Below are 21,464 nucleotides of genomic sequence, written 5' to 3'. Positions count from 1 at the left end.
TGATATTATCCATAGGATATGCATTGGAACCTTGTTCAATCATTGCAATTGAGCATGGGAAGAGCACTGCAAAGCACATGCAGACAATTATAGCTCATCACTCTTCTTTGGCATGCAAGAACCCACAGAGTTAAACTACCAGGGTTTAAGCAGTCAGCTTTACACTTGCATGATCCAGCAAAGAGAGATCAATATATTATTAGGCCCATTAAAACAAATATATTTTGGTAAACCTTTGATTTATCAGAATGTTTGGCAAGTATTTATATACTTTGTCCCCAAAAAGCAAGAAAACTATTATTTATGTCCTATTAGAATAAATGACAAACAAAAAAAGATTTAAGTCTACATGAAGAAAAGGTCAGAGTTAGACCATGTTATTCACAAATATGAAGTGAATTGTAGGGGAAATCCTTCTTCTTCAAAGAAAATCACATTGCAACAACACTTTCCTTCTATTATCACCTATCATATATGTGGTAATGTCTATGTTTACTTGCAAACATTATAAAACCCATAAGATATATAAAATTAGATACAAACATTTATGAAAACATTTTTTCTAAACCACAGACGGTGTTATCAGGACATTGCCATGACAATGACATTGTCTAATCAGTATGTTTTATTAAGGGCTGTTGGTCATTTTAAAATGCCTTTTGTTTCTGCATTTCTATTGGATAGGGAGCTAACACGCTGGAGAATCTGGGCCAATTTTGCAATCATTTGGCAAAGAAACTGTTATTTGGCAAAGGTCTCATTGAAATGTCATAGTCCCTTTGGCAAAAAGAAATGAAAATACACAGTGACTTATGAAAAGCCTGCTCTTGGGTACTGAATAAAATAAGAACAAATTAGTATTTCAGCTGTTGCTAAGTTTCCTGTCTGAAGCAGACAGCTATATTCATTAACAGCATATTGAGATGAGAAGAAAATATAAGAAATATTAAAATCACAAATATGCCATTTGTTGGCTCCTCATATCTCCTTATTTTTTCTAGACCCAAAAATTATTTTTACTGCAACTCTGTGCATATGAAAAGATGTAGATAAAAACAAACAAAAGCAGAACGGTCCACCAACTGTCTTGCATGAGGTAAGTGGGCCTCATAGATCTGAAGTTAGGGTTACATTATCAGGAGTTATCAGCAGCTACATTCTCAACTTCCATCCTTCATGTTCTGTTGTATGCACTCATTGCAGTCAAGTGGTCATAATAAATGAGATTCCTGCCCTTAGTGTTGAAGACAGATCATATAAGTTATGGTAATACAAGTTCAGTGTATATTACCTACCAAAATGTATATACATATGATAATTGTATATCAAGGTAGACTAATGGAAATAACGTACATGTATGGTTAAAACAATGTTGGTACCATCTGCAATGGTTAACCATTTGACCAACTGATGCATCTCTAAATGATCTGGCAATTTGGCTAAAAGTAGTAGCCAATTAACCAATCCCTAACAGATGAAAAATTTCCTATTTTTTCATACCCTGAGTATTCAACCATGCATCTAGGTTGTCTATAGAACCAGTCCTTCTCCGGGGTTAAGAATAGATCGTGATGACCTCTCTACCGCCACCTCTAACAAGCAAGACCTGGTCCAAGCCCTCCATTAAAACTTCTAAAAATTCCATATCTATGAGAAGCCTGTCAAGGAGCAAATAGTCACAATGCACACATATCTTCATTGATTTCATATTTTGACCACCACATTACAAAAATGCAATTCAGTATTTTGAGAATGCAGTGAAGTTCACCTCTGTAATGATTTATATAAATTATCAAGGATTCAAAGAAATCTTTACACACCTAGCTGACTGACATATGTACACTGGCCCTAAATATAATACATTTTAAGGGAATAATGACAGATCCTAATAGCTGCAGTAGGTTGTCAAGTTCTATGTAATAATGATTAACTTTGAACATGGTGATTCTTCTCATGGATACAACATATTTCACTACTATACCTCAGCCATAGCTGCATGACAGCAAGAATTTTTCAGGTCATCAAGACCTCTTAAGACAGCAGTGTCACACGTGTCCTTTTGAACTTTAAAAGGATACAGTTCTCATCACCATCCTTGTTTTTAGGTGGCCCAGGCATATTCAGCAAGACGAGATGAGCCCCCTGGGATTTGTTGACCACAGCTTCATTCAATTTGACTGCAGTGTGCATTCTTCTCACATTGGACTGGTTTCTGTGAAGATTTCCATAAAATATAGTATGATTTAAATGAAAATTGAAATTCAAGTGTTATAATTTTGTACTTTCTTTTGTATTTTACTTTTGTACTATATAATGAAGGCCTCCACCCTGCCTTTTACAATGGGGCCCCAGAATTCTGGGCTACACCACTGCTACCCCTGACGTTCACAATAGTAGGCTTTGTTATATACTTCTTCACTGGAAAAACTAAGAATTTGGTATGTTGTGCTTTTGCCTAACCTTGTAACATACTGTGACACAAATCAACAGACACCAACATAAGAAGGCTTTTGTGCATTTACAAAAATATTAGCATCCATTGTAGTGTAGTTACTCTATCTTCACATCATACATCTTGCCATAAACATAGATAGACTGGACAAAATGAAATCCAACTTACAGATTCTCCCACTCGCTATAAAAGGAGGAAGCAAACAAAAATAAACCCATTATTCAATTAAATTACTCAATTAAACAAATCAATAAGTAAATAAATCTGCATGTGGTAATAATAAATCTGCAAATTCTTTTGTCAATTAACAGAGCTGCAATACATTAGATATATAACAGTATTTAACTGTTAAATGGTTGAAAATGACAAAAGACTCAATAATCAGCTTTTCTCTGTCCGTCTGCATGGTACTCACGGCTTCATACTGAAGAGGTCTTTTACACCTGCGCTAGCCTCACGTAGACGGTTCCTCTCTGTGGCCAACTTGTCTTTAGTCCAAGTCATGTGCACTTGGTCAGAGGCAGGGCTATTCCTTTCACGGTGGCGGGCAGGTGTCTTGGTGCCTCTTTGATGAAACACATGACCCTGGAGGAATATGAACAATACTGTTTATTATGTATAGCCATAACTCCCATCTTCACATGCTGCAGCAGCCAATTCTCAACCAATGGTGACAACACCCACAAGAGGGCCTCAGTGAGCTGCCATGAGACCTAAATCACAAGTAGAATTTGACTGCAAGATTCAGCAATGGCCAATGTTGCTTCCAATACTCCTTCTTGGTCAGTGCCATTATAAAAAAAAATAATAATTAAGGGACTGGCATACTAGATTGTTATCAAGCTTTTACTCTATTAGCATGTATATAGACTACTAGAACATTTGCTTCTTCAATGCAAATAACTTTGAGCAATAAAAACATTTTATACTTTGATCCTCCCTAACACTAAAATACATGAAAACTGATACCTCTTGCTCCAGGGCCTCTATGCTAGGTACATGCAAACTATTGGAAGAAGGGTCCTTCGTTGGGGTCTTTCTCTTAATGGAGCTCCTGGACTCATCAGTAATGCTTTGAATCTGCAAGACAACCACAAAACATAACTCAACAATGATGAATAAAGGGGCAGCCTCATCAGCTAACAGCTTTGACCTCTACAACATGTTTCGTATTGAGATATGGCTAAGGCAACAGACATGATCTTCATACTCTTAAATTCTCCCCTAATATGAGCTCAAATTATCATACATTTATGAGGATATACTTTGGATATTTCTATAAAGGTTTATATTCCATGTATCCTTCCTTCTTACGGCACATGGGAGCACATTTATATCTGACAAAAGATTCTAAGTAACATAGTACAAACTCCTACAAATATTATACTTTTTGAATATGGTTTATTGTGTGACAGACAAGCCAGATTTCCTTATGAATGCTTTAATCACATTTTCTAAATGTTATGTTTCATCAGTCATGCTATGATGTTTGATATATGCACTTATTCTCTTATGTAATAAAACCATAGTTTTGGCTACTATTGATAGCTTGTGAAATTCTGAGCCTCTTGGATTGTTGATCAGTTATAATGGGCAATTGTACAGAGAGGAGCACATAGGTGTAGAAGATTATGCATCACCCAGCCGATTTTGATAATTCATTTCATCTGACCCAAAAATCTTTGGAAGGACTTTGTACGGAACCTGAGCTATTCCACTCAGGATGCTCTTTAAGGGACATTTATTACCTCCCTTTCCCTCTCTGTTCTGGACAACTGCATCTGCTTCAACAACAGACAGCGCTGCTCCATCACCAGGGTCTTCTCATAGGTGAAGGCTGAGATATCACGCTCATGCTAAACACATCAAACAGTGTAAAGTGTGAAAGAAGGTCACAAAATGAATTCACCTTTCGGCATCTCGCATACCACATGTAACTTCTATATATATACCAAGGATTTTTGTTTTAAACCCAAAATGTCTCTGACAAATACCATTAACTGTAACACAATCAAGTCAATAATCTTAACAGGTCCCAGAGAGAGCACTAGTGCAAGTTAGGCAGATACGGTGTTTCTTAGATTGGTGAAATGACACTTCTCAGTGTCATTTAAAGTCTTCTTCTAAGGAGAAGGCAGCAGAGTCCTACCATCTCCACCACTTCCACTTCAGCGTCCAAGCGTAGCTGGTACAGGAATACCTGCAGGTCATTCTTCATCTGAATGCTGTTATCATCCAGATGAGCCACAGTGAAAATACGCATCTTACACTTTTTCCAGACCTAAATGAAGCAGCAAAACAAGTTCCTGATTCTTTGACAGCCAACAACAACAACTTCTATGTCAAGCTTTCATATAGTACTTTTGGTGCTTCTTAAGCACAAAAATTAGGGAAAAAAACACTATTGAATAAAACACATAAAATAGGTAACAACAACAACAACAACAATCTAACCAAACAAGTAAATATTCCAAATGTAAAATGTTCCACAAATTAAGGGCATTGTAAGCCATCATGTCTGTCATCATTCCTCAGATACCCACCTTGTGCTGGCGGAGTAAGAAGGGCAGCAGCATGAGCAGGCCTCCATCATGAACAATCCACCAGACATCAATGGTGCCCTCAGCCAATCGCTCTGCATTGCTTGGAAAATGGTCTATGTTCTTTGCCACAAGCAGGGCCTGATGTGCAGCTGTGGTTTCTCTCACTGTCTCTGTGGGTGGAAAAATATTTTTCAGCTGTTAGTTTTGCAGTTTGTGTGTTCTGGGAGGACAACCATAATCTGACAGTTACAAAACAGGCAAGTCTAAATTCCAATCAAAGGTACACTGTGTTAGTGTTGCCTCAGTATAAGCAGAGATCAGTCTCTAAGGAAAAAAAGACAAACAACACTTCATACACATATAATAAACTTCAACAATGCTCTTAATCAATAATCTTCCATGAAAGCCTTTAATCTTTCAGTATATTCCTCCAACCCAATTACCTCACCGATTGCTACCAGAGGCTGATCAGAGAGACTTGAACAAACCTATGAAGTTCTTCCAGGTGAGGGTGTCCTCAGCTTGCCTCCAGTTATTGGGCCAAGCTATCAGGACGGTGTTGTGCTTCATGCCACCCAGGCCAGCTGACTGGATCAGATTAGAGAAGCCATCTCTCAGGTTAGAGCACACAACGACATGACAGAAGCCCTTTGTTTTTTCTACAGCCATAGATGTCTTCATGCTCTGTAAAAGAGAGAGCATTAACAGTCAACCATTTTTATATTCAAACTATTTCTGAAATCACTGAGCAGGAAGCAGGGCTTCATGAATATAATTGCTTCCTTTACTGTATTAGCACTATCTGTAAACTAAAACATTGTAATGATGTTTCAGTGAACTTCCAGTTCTTGCTGTTCTTGAATTTCAGGTTTCAACTTGATGCATAGGTTTAAAGTCCCACATCTGATCCAGCTCTCAAGCTAATCATCAAGTCCTTCGACAGTTGGAAGAGGTGTGATTGAGCATGGAAACCTGTGAGGTGCAGAGTTTGCAAACTCCACCTTCTAACAACTATTCAAGATCACATAGCCAAGCTGTCGATCAAGCTCAGTCATCCAGCAGAGTCCAATGTGCGGCAGAAAGTTACTTGCTTCATGTGCTTGACTTCTCTCTCATTTACCCTTTCAGCACGCTTTGCCTCAGTACCCCGCAGCATATAGGTCCCCTGCAGCACGGAACAGATGATGGTCAGGCCTTTCCCAGCCTTCAGTTGCGATGTGAAAGATAGCAGCCGGGGGTGCTTCACTGCCAAGTCAGAGTCTAGACTCAAGAGCACAAGCAGCTGGGGCCTGGAAGACATACATGCAAGAGCAGTAGTAAATCTGACACGGTAAGCCTGTGTCTACTGAAACACTAAGTCAAAGTGGATTTCAAAATGGTAAACTGGCACTATTCGCATTCAAACAAATCCAGGACATCCTTACCATTGTTTGAAAATTCCCCAGGACTCCTACTGTACATACCTCCAGTTCTTGGTGTGGGGTGGTGCTTCTTCTAGCTTGAGGAGAGCATAGCGTGCAGCGTTTAGGGACAGGCCTCTGATTCCATCACCCCATTCCTTCTCTGCCCTGTAGGTTCAGAAACACTCCGTCATAATTAACAGGAAGGGAAGCATCACTGAAGTCACCTAGCCAAGCTGTGTTTTAACTTGCCTTCTTGTTTCTCTCTATAGCATGAAAGCAGGACATGACTGAGGGGATAGTAACTCACCCCCTGTATTCAATGTACTTGTATATGCATCCAGCAATCACCACTGCAATCAGTGCATGATACCAGGATGAAACAAACATAAGAGCGAGACAAAGGCTCATTCCCAGGAAGGAAAGACTCCTGTTGGACGAAGAGGCAAATGCATTACTTCATGGCTTGTAGTTTGCATCTAAATTAGTCATGAAGGGAAACAAACCAAGGCATATAATATTACTGTAGTTGTGGATCTCAAGTTGGCGACTCAAGCCATTAGTATTCATGAAATTGCTTCATTCATACAACTGGATGCTTACAGCTATGAATATGGCATCAAACATGGCAAATGCAATATGAATGGCATCAAAAAATGTCAACTGCTCTTGCCCATGCAGTCATGTACTTTAACATTCCTTTTAGATGATATTTACAGCACCCGACTAAAGTTGGTCTGACATGGCCATAAATGTTTTACAAATTACATAATTCAAGTCACATATTTGATTATAGCTTTAAATTAATCGCTAAACAAAGACAATCTACTTACATGCTGATTTGTTAGTTACTGTAGTGCTAACTGAATAGTCTGCTGTTTAAAGAATATTTTTAGTGGTTTCAACAGTTTAAAAATGCATTTGCTTTGGTTTAAAAGAAATGAATACACATCACTAAAGTGACCTCAGTAGATTACATGATTTAATTTACATTTTGACATTAATTGCTCTTGGTTAACATACCAGTGGTAGAACTTAAACCTTGGTCTCCAGTTTGGAGTGCCCAGTAGAGTTTGGATAGCACAGGCCAAGTTGACAAACAAGTAACACATCAAGAAAAACCTGTTTTAAGGAAATCATGAGAGAGATCTATGAGAAATCTATGAGTTCTCTGCTGACACAATACAAATTGGGCCAATCATTATATGGTAATAACTACACTGAGCAGAGATTCTATTAGACAACTAAAGAACTGTGCATTAGATTTTAGATTATTACATTTACTGTCATATCATCACAGACAATACTGAGTGCTCTGCCATGATATAAGCAATGCACCAAGGAAACAGTAACGTTTCTACACGCATCTCGTGTGTGTGTGTGTGTGTGTGTGTGTGTGTGTCTACTTGTAGGGGCAAAATGTTAAAGGGAAGGCTGCTTACATTGAAAGGATGGGTGCAACAGCATCTATAGAGGCAATTAGAACTCCAATCTCACAGATTACTGCAGTCAGAAGTAAAGCCCAGGTAGGCTCACCATTGAATTTACTGTGACCAAACACCTACAAAAGACACAGTGACATGCACATGTAACATTTTCTTTTGTCATCCATCATTTTAACAAAGCAGTGTCAAGCACATAACAGAACACTATCAGGAACAGCCACTAAACCATTCACATACATCCCAAGATTTACAGCAAGCCAATGTTAAAATGTGTCATTTAGGCTGATAAATGATAGTGTTGATCACCTGTAGGAATGGCACAATTCCATCATGTGCAATGGCTTGCAGCAGCCGGGGAGCACCAGTGAGGCTTTGTAAGCCTGCCCCACAACAAGAAAAGAAAGAGCCTATCACAATTATCCACGGTGAGGGCCATGCCAGAATGCCCAACACAGGAATCCGGTTCACAGAGTACCCAAACCTGTTTACACATCATATATGACATGGATTAAAAATATTGAATTAAAGTATTGAAGTTTTCTAACTAATGAACTGTTATGGTACGATCATGATCATTTCCCACCAAAGTAACACCTACTTGTCTCGTAGTAACACGCCCTCAATACAAGCACCAAACAGCACCACAAAGGACATATCTAATTGAAACAATTAAGGTATTGATCTGTTAAACATCACAGAAAGGCATGAGATATAGATTTTTCTGCCATTAGTTATATACTGCACTCTGGAAAAGTGAAATAACCTCAGGATCATTCATTTCCCTTTCCCCTTCCTTGTGCAAGTGAATTATTTTATTCTGCAGCAGAAGGATACAGGTGATTGAAGTGGTAATAATGGCAAGAATAGTGCCAGTGGGGATAGATCTCTGAGGATCTCTCAGATCTCCAGAACGGTTTGATCCTGCCATGATCCCTGCAAGAACACAATAAGTATGACTCCACATTCTTTTGGCGCTTTTCTTTTTTATCTGCTCATGTCATTTTTCAGCAAGATGCACAGAATATCATTCTATTGGATTTACTTTGTTAAACTGTAGATATGGGGTCATAATATTAGTGCATTATATTTTTAACATCTTATTACACGTGATTTCATCTAATATATTCAATAGTTCCTTTTTTGTGTGTATAAAATAACACAAGTGGTAGAAGCGACAGAGATACAGAGTCTGCATGTGAATTGTTTAGTTTGTTGGTTGCCCTCATCTTAAGGATTTTTGACAAAACCTTAAAGCCATTACAAGGCAAAGGCTCTCTTCTCTCACCTGTCACTGAGGGGAAGAAGATGCCCACCATCAGGGTGAAGTAGGTAGTGATGTCGTTTAAGACATAGGGCCTGTTGACATTAGAATAATCCTGCAATGCTTCTGACTGCTGTCTCATCTCAACCAGCGACCCAAAGGGACCATAATTTCCCCACAGATTATCTAGCAGATAGGCATAATCATGATCATTCAACTGGACTGGTCATAATTTATTATTGATCGTAGTGTAATCTGAGCCCTCACGTGAGATGACTCCACTAAGCAGGCCTGGGATTCCCTTCATCTCAGTCACGTTGTTCTGAATAAAGTACTCATCACATGTTGCATTGAGGAAAGGCCCATCACAGAACAGCTCCCTCAGCTTGGTTGGGTAGGTTATATTGTCAATGACTTCTGTCTTTACACACTTAAAGTTTTGATTTCCTAGGAGGCGGTCACCCAGCATACAGATCCTGATAAACAGTAAGAGCTCATTTAAAAAAAAAAAGAAGAAGAAAAAAACAAAAAAAACAAACAAAAAAACCCCACAACAACCACCACCACCACCAAAATATACAATTGGGAAACAATTAACTAGTCACAGTAATGCAACGATCCTGCAAAGAGCAGTGATAACGTGACTCAAAATGTATTATTCATTTTAAACAGCGATAAACAATCCTTGTTATTGGATTATACAATATTTCCCCACTTAATAACATGAAGTAAATCATTACTTCATTCATTTTTTTTAATTCATGAGTAGTCCAAACACTCATTTCAACACATTATACTGTTACTGGCACTAATAGTACAGAAAGATGAGTATATGAGTAAGTGGTTTTAAAGGCTGAAGTACAATATTACACACATGTCGTTGTTTAGTGAACTGTGAAATCCTGGCCTCTCTCAGCACATCAGAGAGGCTCATGCCATTATTCTTGGCATCACCATGTACTAGATATGCGAGGAGCCTGACTTTCAATTACTGTCTTTCACAATATTTGCATGGATATTGAACAAACATTTATAAACCTACAGCATTTAATGGTTTGAAATGTGGTCTTTTCAAACTGTTCCTTTTAGTTCATCATATCAAACATTTAATTAAAAGATAAATGTTTCAATAGCATAAATTTACTTCTCTGGTCTTAGCCATCAGATATGGTATTAGAATAGACTTATATTTTAGTCTTTTGAGCTGCAATCTTCTTAGAACTTCACCTGGTTTGCGTTTGAAGGTTCTAAAAGAGTTCAAGTAAAGTCATGTGTGTATGTGGCTTACTCACTGGACATCTGGAGGCTGGATAGCTGTTCTGATGACTCCAGCATAGATGGCCATTATGGACAGAATTACACAGGAAAGGAAGACCAGGGCCAGTTTATTCACATACTTCACCCCAACGAACACCACCAGGACCATGGAAGCCAAGCAGCAGGTCCCATACAATCGCATATTATGCTCCCGTGTCTCAAACACCTCTGCATTCGGCATTATGTACATCTGAACAACACAGAACAGACATAACAGGCTGCATGTTTAGTGGGACTCTAAAGGTATGCCCATACACCCGTACTCTCAACCAATGTCATTCAATGTGTGTGTGAGTTAAAATGATCTGTTTTGCCCATCTAAGAATCTTGCTGACTTAATAGAATGATGTTTCAGAGATCAGCAAGAAATACAAATCCTGGTAATAGTAGATGCACATAGTTTATTGGGGTTTTGTTTTTGTTTGTCTCTTGCTTCCCATCTGCTGCAAATGTGTTGAATAGTTGAATAGATTTTTTTTTATTAACAGTTAGCTAGCAGCACCTTTCACGACAGCTAACCATGAACTCAAAGTTACTTTAAAAAAAACAAAAACAAAACAAAACACTGCTTTACCTTCCATAATTGTTACAAATGCAGTCAAAGGAAACTGAAAACTTGGTGATTGATTGCAAAACTTGTGACAGATTCAAAAGAGACCTGTCTGCTTAATGTCAAGCCAATGTGTCTAACAGCTTTTTATGCAGCTGCAGTAATTTAGTCTGGGTCTGCAAAAGGAAATTAAGCAAATTATTAAATATACAGTTAGATACCAATACAGACCCAGTCAGCAAAATCCTTATTGGGATTAAATGACAATACACAACATTGTGAAATCAGTATCTGATAATATCTCAAATTGAGACAGTAGATTTATTTATTTTGGGACAAATGCAATATTATAATTATCTTATCAAGATCATTCAATATCTAAAGCATACCCACCAGGAAAATCTCTATGGTACCCAGTATATACAATGATCCAGCAAAGGTTGTACCCAGGTAGAAGCATAACCCAACAGCTCCTCCAAACTCTGGACCCAGTGCCCTGGAGATCATGTAATATGAGCCACCAGCTGAAAATAGAAATAAGAAATATTTTCAATCTGTTGATTAAAGTAAATGCACATTTGCCTGACTTACATGTGCACTCACATACGTTCTCAAACAAATTTTAAAATATGAACAGTATATCAGTAGTAAGTTGAATATATGATGTCTGACATACCTGGTACCATACCATTAGTTGCAATGGCACTCATAGATATTGCGGTCAGTAAAGTCTGTAAAGAAAGCATGGATTAGATTCTTCTCGTAACTGAAAGGATTTGCTGAACATCGTCTCTGTGTCCCAAAACCTGCACAATGATGGAACGTAAACAATAAAACAATATTTTAAAGACCCATAAAGATGTGAACATGCTTTTATAGCTACATAAATAATGCAATGGAAGCAACAGAAACAATGGAACTTCAGGATATGAAGCAATGGAACTTGCTATATGCGATATGAGGTAGCATAAGGATGCTCACACAAGCACAGCACATAAAGACCATGGCAAAGGAACCCATGATGCCAGCTGTGCCCACGATCCAAGTGAGACGCAGGAACAAAATCACGCCCAGGATACTCTGCACACAGGGGAGGTAGACCCCTATAAATGTGCCCATCTGAGGACCCTGGCAACACACACAGAGAAAAGGAACTGAGCATCTGATCAAAATAAAGAAATTTCATGCAGCTGACCAATATGAATATATACAGAGGATCTAGACAGAAACAATTTGGACATTTGGTAGTTTTGGCACTTTGGTTTGGTTTTTGGTGTTGTTTCAGCATGTTGTCCAAGACCCCATCAAATTACAAAGAATCTAAATGGATTGATAAAGCATTGAGGCCTGCACAACTCAACATCCTCTAAAGTTTTGAGGAGGGTGTTTATTTTAAAAATAACTTTACAATTATGTCTAGGATAGGTTTTTGAGCTTCAAACTACCTAGTGGCTTCAAACTAACCTTGACCGTAACCCTCTTAATCCCATCCTCACTCTCAGCTTCCTCGTGGTCAGCAACACCCTGAGTCAGGTTGGTGTAATTGGCCAGTTTGTTAAGAAGGGATGACACCATTGGAGTGCTGTCCATTTCTTCCTGTGTAAAGAGGAAAACAAATATGCTAAGTAGTTAATGAGAAAGGCTTTTAAATGAAACATATTGAGCACTGGGCCAAAAAACCCGCATTTGTACAGTCACTAAAAAAAGATAAATCACAATGAACATAAAAGCATAATCTGACATTTCCTGACCCATGAAAACATTGTCCTATGACAGATATAGATACATGCACAGACAGAAACAGATCAATTACAGACAGAAAGATATATAGATATTTATTTATTTAAATGTTTGATTGCAAGCACATGCAAAGTTTTGTTCACTCCCAGCCATAAAAACTGCATTCAGCTTGTCTAATTAGAAACATGTTCTGTGCATTGCATTCTGTGAAAAGAAAGTGAATTTTGTGCATCAATTTCACTTTACACAGTAACATTTGGCCATGGCATAGATGAGTGTAAGGAATGCTTAGAAAGACTGAGGGCTATATCATGTTTGCGCATGCACTGCAGAGAGATTGTTATTCCAGTGCCATCTCTATCATTCAGGCATTTCTGACTGGGTGTTGGCAACGCTTTCACTTTACATAAAGGGCAGGACATTCACTTTATTAACTTGTAAAGTTATAGAATATTAAGTATTTAACTCAAACAGTCTGAAGTAAAAATGCAACACTGAATTCTGAAAATAATTGCAAACATTGTGAAACAGCATAAGTATGAGCTGTACCTCAAAGAGGGCCATGTTCTTCCTATCACTGCTCCAGTCACGGTCACTGATGAAGGGACTGTCTTCCCCACGTGTTTCATCACCTGTTACAACATGCATGTATTTTGACATTGACCTTTTTGAGTTTGTATTTTATGACTCAACCTTTAGCTACTGCAATTGTTCTCATCACAGCAGGAAAACAAATGTCATCACAACTTGCATTAAAAAAAAGCAATTCTAGGAGTCTTTATATGAGGCAGTTCCTTTCATTCTGATGATGGAAAGACCTGCATGCCCAGAAGGCTCCATTGCTCATGTTACATCATGTGTCCATTGTCAGTTTAAGCAACAAAGTATGGAGGTCAAGCTGAACTATAATTCAGTGCAACATTTTTTCTTGTCACTTTCTCCCCAAACAGTATTAAAAACACAGTGGTTTTAAAAATATATTTGAAGGAAAAATTTCTGGCTAGTGAATTATATGGTATTGTACTCTATGGCAAGCAGAGTGGTCTTATCACAAAATAGGTAAACATCATATTTTCCCCCAAACCAAAATGTTAAAATAAATTTAAAAACATGATCAAAAAAGATTTTTCCCCATGGTCTGACATCATGCAACAGTTCTATGACTCTACTGCACAGCTATTTAAAAAAATTAAAATAAAATTTAATAAAAAGCAACCTTCCAAAGCTGAAGTGGTCTCTGGTCAATGCACAGTCCCACCTTCGTCATGAAGCCTTTCTGTCAATATTTCAAATATTTTCATTTCTGTGGCTCTAATTTGCTATGAAGATTACCTCTCATACCAGTATAGCCCCAGTGAGCCTCAACAAGGCTACCATGAGCCCAAACATCAGCAACTTTGATGTGACACTCATTGCACAAATCGATTAATACTTAAATCGTTGGTATAAAAACACTTCATATTGTAAAATCTATTTGGTGCACAATTTTGGAAGTAAGCAAGAAACAGAAGTATGCCAATGTTGGTTTATAACTAAGAACTCAAAATGCAATGCACAGTATCAACATTCAAACACAGACCTGCAGTCATAAAAAGCACAGCAAAAAATGTTCTTGTTGGTCAAAGAATCAATGGTGCACCAAAAAACTGAGTGAAACTCACCTAAACCGTTCAAAATGGTGCCTCCACCATTATTCAAAGCAAAAAGCAAAGGAGAAATGGGCTACACATTTCTTACAATACTGTGATGGCTTTGACTGCTGCCACAGACTTCTCTGAACCTCTCTGTTCAGACATGACGTGCTGGGTAGGAAAAGACACAAACAAACTGTCTGTGCTTCACTCCATCACCCGATGGGTTTGCCCATGGCAATTGGAGACAGCGCGACCTGTTCCACAACATGCTGCAGTCCACAGGACATTAACCTTCCTCTCAGCCTCTGTGCGGATTATTGGTTGTGCACCCACCTCTTACTCTCCAGGACTGTACTGCACTCTATGATTAACTCTTAATATGGATCCTGCTATTATCGTACTCTCAGTTTCTTGCATTTTCTGCAATTTTCAGCTCTCGCCTCTCTGTGTGCTCCCTGCCTTTCAATACATTATGCTACAGAATCACTCAGACAGCATTAGTACATTAATACACAATAAATTAGTCCTGTCCTCTGGTTCCAACCAATGCAAAGGTGGAGCAGGAACAAGAGAGGGCTGTAACACCAACTACATCACCACAGGTACATAACTCAGGTTGTATACCTTTATGACAGTCCTGGAATCATTTCTTGCAACTAGTTTTCAGCAGCCTAGGAATTGGGATCCTGAGTTACAGAATGGCAGAAGTTGATTTGATTTTAATGCTATCCTCACAATGCAGTCATTGTAGTGAATAAACTAGATCTACACATACTGGACGTTCTATAGCTAGCTGGTTGTATAGCTAGCGATTTTGGGGTTTTTTTAAAAAAAAAGGAATACATGGAATAACTTCAAAAAGATAAATCTAAAGTAATGTGATCATTTGGGGATGAGATATATGTTTATGTTTTAGATTTATTGTAGTTAGATCCTCTATTTTCCATGAGTATAAATACAAGGGAAAAGTAAAAGCAAAAAATATTTTTGAACCAGTCCAAAAAAATGGTTTAAGTATTTGTCTCATCATTAATTAAAAAGTATTGACAATCCTCATTCTTTGCATAATCTTTATTTGAAACACTCTGTCAGATCATTGCTGCTACTACATGCGTTACAGGTAGTGTTCATTGAATGTTGTCACTACATTTCCACTCTTTTGTTACTAGAAGATGACGGTACAGTGAAGAAATGGTCTGCCAGCGTATTTGGTTGTTAAGTACTTCAGTGAGTGGTTAATTTTGCTTTTATTAATACTTGCATATAAATTAAATCATTTTGGAAACTTGGACAAGTAAAAACATTAAGGTGTGTTGCCTGGTTATTACAGAAATTTCTCATTTCTGGAACTGCTTGCTGAAAACCACCCTCATTCACTGAGTTGGTGATAGGCCTACAGTAAGTGTGTGCTGTGACAGGTCAACTGTTTGTTGAAAGCCATTCAGGAAAATTTAACCTTTTTGGATTGGTCAGTGGAATCATATTTGTCTTAAACAAGAACAATAGATGAATTGAGGATCAAGCTGTTCTTACGCATGATAAATAAAAGGACCCATTCCAAACTCTACTGTCAAAACAAATGCTATTTCCACATGTCATTATGATTCCATAGGTAAGCCTCTAGCATTAAAATGTTAAATTGATGACTGGGAGTTCAGGAGAGCATAACTGTCCCTGCTTTCTGAATGGAAAGGAAAGCCTAGTTCATCACTTCCTGGCAATCAGAGGCAAGCTATCCAGTTGTGGGAGCCTGGCAGGTGAGCAACTAGTGATATGTCTTAAGATGCTGGGTGAATGGCAGCATGAAAAGAGCCAGTGGATGATTTCAGGTTTCTCAAAGGAAGTACGTTAGCCCTCACCCTCCGGAGTTAATTGCCATTTTGCAATACAGTAGACACAGCTATTCGGTTGAAACGGGCAATGACTAAAAGGTAGAGCCTGTGTGGGGTTGGGTAAACAGATTTAAGTTTAAAAAAAAAAAAAAAAAAAAGTACACGCAGCATATGAAAAATATTCCAACTTACTATTCATTCACATTTTAGAAGGCCTGGAAAAAAATAAAGAAAAGATGACCACAAATGAGCTGCAAATGAAAGAATTGCAGAGAGGGGAGTAGCAGATCGTAAGGAATAACGACAACTGCTGCAAAAACGTATTATTTACATAGATTTTTGTTTTTCAAAAATAACCTCAAAACCACACACAAACCTATTTCGGACAATTTACTGACATGTTTGATGCAAGAACATTTCTGAAACTAATTCGACTTTCCTTCAAAATTAAAATTTTCCTTAAATCACATACACAAGCAAGCCATCAAGAAGGCAGCCTGTTATCACACACTTGTGGCATAAACACAGAACACTACTCTCCCGATTCAACAACAGCCAGGAGGCTTTTTCGTATCCCAAAGAGAAGTACAGCGACAAACTGCAGTTGTTTTGCTGCTGACAAAGTAATATGCAGCAAGATTGTCACAGGTGATCATCGGAGCACAAATGTTTCTCACTGCTGTATCTTGCTACAGCGAAGAGAATGAGTTGTGTACTACGCAGTTTAAAATTTATGAAATAAAAATAGGTCTAATGAATATAAACATCTGGAACCTGATTACCTTCCTTAGCCCGAGACATGGCTGTGGTATATTTTCAACCAAACTCATGAGAAGATAGATAATATGGGGAAACGGGAAAGAAAATGGGAGAGAGACGTTCGGTAACCAGCTAGGTAGCAGCTAATTTCACATTTGTGTGATAACGTTTCAAAAGTAGACTTTGCTTTCTAAAACATGAAAACGAAAACAGAGAGGCAAAAATACTGACGTAGACGGGAGTGACTAACACGAGGGGAACTCTTCCGTGCTCAGTGCCAAGACGTGCCTGCGCCAGTTCTCAGTCAACTGGATAAGAATGTTTTTAGAATAATGCTTACCCGAGTAAGGTCCGGGCAAACCGCTGGACTTATTATCCTCCGCTGAGATTCTACCATCATAATCTGGACTGGATGTACCGTCCTCCACTGGCACCACCGTGAAGTTAGTGGGCATTGTCTTTCACATGCGTTATGCCAGTGAGACGGCTCGTTTCCTTGTGTATTCCTCGTTCACTCAATTACTCACTCGCCCTCCCTTCCGTCCAGTATCTCACATGAACAGACGCATGTATATACACACCCTCTCCCAGGCCTTCTTACAAAAGTTTTGTGTTCTGTCCCTCGCTCCGTAAGTGCGTCTGATTAGGCGCCGGGACCCGCGTGATCTCTACTAACAAATAACGAGCATCGCCAGACCACTTCCTCGTCTATCCCTGCGAACAAACTTATCCGAAACTTATCCGGACGTGGGGTTGGGGGCACTTGCATTCACATGTTTTAATCCCCTGGTGGCAGAACAGTGTACTGTCTAGATGCAAATTAAATGTAATTAAATCTAAATGTTAATTTTAAAACACAGCACTTGTTCATTTTGTTTATTTAACAGTATTCCCCTGTCGTAACAGTCTTTTTTTTCATTCTCCCCTAATCTCAAAGAAATTAACCTTTCTTTTATGGCCTGTAATTCACGCATTTTAGTATAAGATTTTGTAAGTAAGCTGTCGTCTAGGTGAACAGGAAAATCCAGGGAACTATTTTAACATGGATGCCCCAACATTGTGCAGTAGTGTGTAATTTCCTGCCTTTGTGGTTTTTAAATATGATAGGTAGTGCTGAGAGGGACATGGTGAGGAAGCACAAAAGTCAACACTGACCAAAACAAAGGGTGGCACATTCTCGCCACCAACAACCCCCACCCAAATATTAATACGCACACACGCGCACACACACGCACACACACACACGCACGCACGCGCACACACACGCACGCACGCACACACACACACACACACACACACACACACACACGCACACACACACACATAACATTTGGGAATAGAATAGGAAATTACCATTTCCTTTTCACCAAAATAGCTTCCTGCCACAGCTTTGCTGTGATCTCCCTCTCCATGCCAAGCTACTCGTGTCTGCTCCCAAGGTGTAACTGGACCAAGTAATGGAAAACTAAAAACAACTTGTGAAACCTTAAGTACATGTTTGTGACAAACATGAGCAACAATAGGCTACACTGGCACTTTGACCCCAAGATCCAAGGGTGTGTACTTTGATGACCATAACAGAGGCCACTGGAAGACAGCTGTTGATAAGATATGCAGTATGGCAGCATTTGAACAGCTTAAAGGAAACTGGCAAAGCCAACACAAATTTCAGGAAGCAGCTTTTCCTTTATATACTAAACTTATGAAATTATGAATAATTATTGATTAAAACATAATAAACAGTGGGGGGAAGCATTTTAGAGTCAGTTTTACTATTTTTGAAAAGATATGTTTAAGAATTATTTGCTACTAATTTAAAAATAAATTACCTAAAGAAATTATTGGCAAATTATTTAAGAGAACCAATATTTCTACAGGCCTTATTATGCACAACTTGTACAGTAAGACTCTTTTTAAGCATTCTTATATTTTTCTTCAGAATCACGACATGCCTCTTCCCTTTTCCAATGAACTCTTCAAAGTTTTTATATGTGCTTAAGGAAAAGTTGTAATTCCAATGCAGTTTCTAATGTACCTTTCTTGTGCTTTAATGGCCATGATAAAGAATCAAAAATGGTCACTTAGACTCCAATGAGCGATCATCTTATTCTGCAGTGACTCTCATTTTGTGGACTGTTTGAGGTAAAACGTTGAGTAACATATAAACAAAGCAATATGCAGAGAGTGCAGAGAGTCATTGTCTTTTCACTGGATAAATTTGAATAACTGATTAGCATACATTTTTGATGGTATATGTATATGGGAAGTGAGGTTCTCCACTTTTTTAATTGTGACTTACCGAGTGATTACTAAGTGATTCAGCTTTCTGCAATTTGTAACTATTAATACCTCACAGTTTACTAATTGCAATATAGAGAATTGCAATGCATAGAATTTGAAATTAAAAGTTACTGTTCTTTTGCTTTTAAATGCCAGTTTGTGAGTAAATCAGAAAAGCAGTACATTTTCCTATTATCTCATCTAAGCAAATCTCTGAATCAAAATCAGTTCTTGTATAGCTCTTGAATTTATGGTTTGTGGAGGCTGACTCATATTTTGGATAAATCCACATGCAAGGATTATTCACAACATGACTCAAAATCTGTTAAGTATGCCAGTCTTGCCAGAGACTGTTCAAACCATCAACCAATCAGAGTCTCCTTTAAACGTAAAATAAAGAACTGTTAATGCAAGTCTGGGGTCAAAACTCACTTTAATTGAAAGTGCAGCTAACAAGATGAATTAAGATGCGGGTGCGACTGTTTAGTACTTTTGGGACGATTCTCAACTCTGCTGACCTCTGGTGGCCATTTCTGCAAATTGCAGACACAGATGTAGGCAAGAATAACCTGTATAAAGGGATCCCCTTCAGTTGTACTGATCTTTGAACCAACACTCCCATTGTCTAGCTTCGGATAACAAGATGACTTGAGAAGCCTCCAGACCAGACCACTATCCAGTGCACACTATTTTTCATGCCAACACTTGGAAAATCTCCAAAGGAAGTCTAGAAATTGAATGATCATGGCATGTTAATCCTACTGCACAATTCACCACTGTCACACTATCCTGAAATATATCTTGCACCACTCTCACATACTTCTGTGCCACTCATGATTTCTTCATACGATGCTATAACTCCTCTCTCTGCACTATATTGTAAGCTTTCTCTAGATCTACAAACACACAATGTAACTCCTTCTGGCTTTCCCTTTACTTCTCCATCAACTTTCTCAAAGCAAACATTGCATCTGTGGTGCACTTTGCTGGCATGAAACCATATTGCTGCTCACAAATCCTCAACTCTCTTCTCAACCTAGCATCTACTGCTCTTTTAATTACAATAATTCTCATCATCATTATCCTAGTCATAAATATCCCACATTACAAAACAAGTTAAAAATGTTAATCTAAACTATCTCCAACAAAGCCATGAAAATCATTGTTGAAAATAATCCATCTGTGTTCTACCTACCTAATTACATGACTAATGAGAACAATCATGTTTCACAGGCAACAAGATATTTATTTGTATGTACTGATAACTTAGTAGATAGCTACTTAGCTAGCAAGCAATTGCAGATGCATGTGCCACTAGGCACACACACACACATATATATATATATAAATGTTTCTCTTTACTTAAGCAAGAGTAAATCTACTTTTTTTTTCTTGCCCGCCTAGTATATATGACACCACAGATTTGTAGGGGATTTAAAAATTACTACTAACTGGCCTGTACTATAGGGATAGTTAATTTACCACAGTTCTTGTGGTCAGTTACGAGTAAAAAAACAACAACAGAGAAACAAACAAACAAAAAGACGATTGAATACCCAAGATTTTAACATTAGTTTGAAACGTTATGTATGCTGCTTCACATAAGCGTCAGGAGCTTGGTCTGTTACAACTAAGCAAATGGTCTCCTGTTTCCGAGTTACATGCGATCCGCTGTATAGTCATATTGCTCCAAACATAGCCTATATGTAAACCATCACTGCAGTGCGCAGAAAACGCATGTGTGTACCCACGAACCGCAAAAGACATCATATGCTGAAGTATATACACTCTGCCCTAAAAGACCGGAAGTGCCCTTCATCGGCCCTAATTTTTTCACCGTGAGCGTACGCGCAGTCTGTGCTCGAGCATGCATCACTACCTATGTGCCCTGAATACTTTTCTTTGTACTTAGGTTATATAATTAACAATAGATGGACACAGAAATGTTACATTAGAAAATAGAATTTAATTAAGGATAAGGTGCTCTTTTTATTTTGATATATATTTTAGAGGTCATAGTCTACAAAGAATGTAGTGTAATGTTCGCTGACCTCTTACAGTAGAACTACACGAATGGGGGTAGTAGTTATATCTACCAAGTTCGAGTCTCCTGGGAACGATGCTAGAACTGGTGCGCTCCTGGCCCACTTTGTCTCACCCCTCCCATCATTCGTGTTCATGTTCAACTGTCTGGCGCATTTTTAGGCTCACATAACAAGTTAAGTGTCGGAGACAAACCATAGCGTTATTT

General features: G+C 38.3%; 1 protein-coding gene across 2 annotated transcripts; it reads right to left on the bottom strand.

Moving 5' to 3' along the window:
• LOC113574707 (solute carrier family 12 member 7-like) lies at positions 1 to 17,656 on the bottom strand. 2 transcript variants are annotated; one of them, XM_027005809.3, is made up of 26 exons: positions 17,274 to 17,656; positions 13,258 to 13,340; positions 12,433 to 12,564; positions 11,950 to 12,096; positions 11,645 to 11,699; positions 11,362 to 11,492; positions 10,394 to 10,608; positions 9,369 to 9,577; positions 9,126 to 9,287; positions 8,675 to 8,773; positions 8,439 to 8,496; positions 8,147 to 8,321; positions 7,838 to 7,956; positions 7,419 to 7,517; positions 6,706 to 6,825; positions 6,459 to 6,563; positions 6,116 to 6,284; positions 5,484 to 5,679; positions 4,996 to 5,165; positions 4,602 to 4,733; positions 4,201 to 4,308; positions 3,422 to 3,532; positions 2,868 to 3,037; positions 2,621 to 2,635; positions 2,079 to 2,212; positions 1 to 1,647 (listed from the first exon to the last, which is right to left on the bottom strand). In XM_027005809.3, the coding sequence occupies exons 1-26, from the start codon at positions 17,386 to 17,388 to the stop codon at positions 1,556 to 1,558; spliced, it is 3,321 nt and encodes a 1,106-aa protein (XP_026861610.1). In that variant the 5' UTR covers positions 17,389 to 17,656; the 3' UTR covers positions 1 to 1,555. The 2 variants fall into 2 exon arrangements, with proteins under 2 accessions (XP_026861610.1, XP_081556794.1); XM_081700668.1 differs by lacking the exon at positions 6,706 to 6,825 and having other exon boundaries at positions 17,274 to 17,655.
• Between the last annotated feature and the right edge of the window lie 3,808 nt (positions 17,657 to 21,464).

Source organism: Electrophorus electricus, chromosome 17, assembly GCF_041902795.1.
Source record: "Electrophorus electricus isolate QZ-2024a chromosome 17, ASM4190279v1, whole genome shotgun sequence".
NCBI lineage: Eukaryota > Metazoa > Chordata > Actinopteri > Gymnotiformes > Gymnotidae > Electrophorus > Electrophorus electricus.
This window is presented reverse-complemented; position numbering and strand designations above follow the sequence as displayed.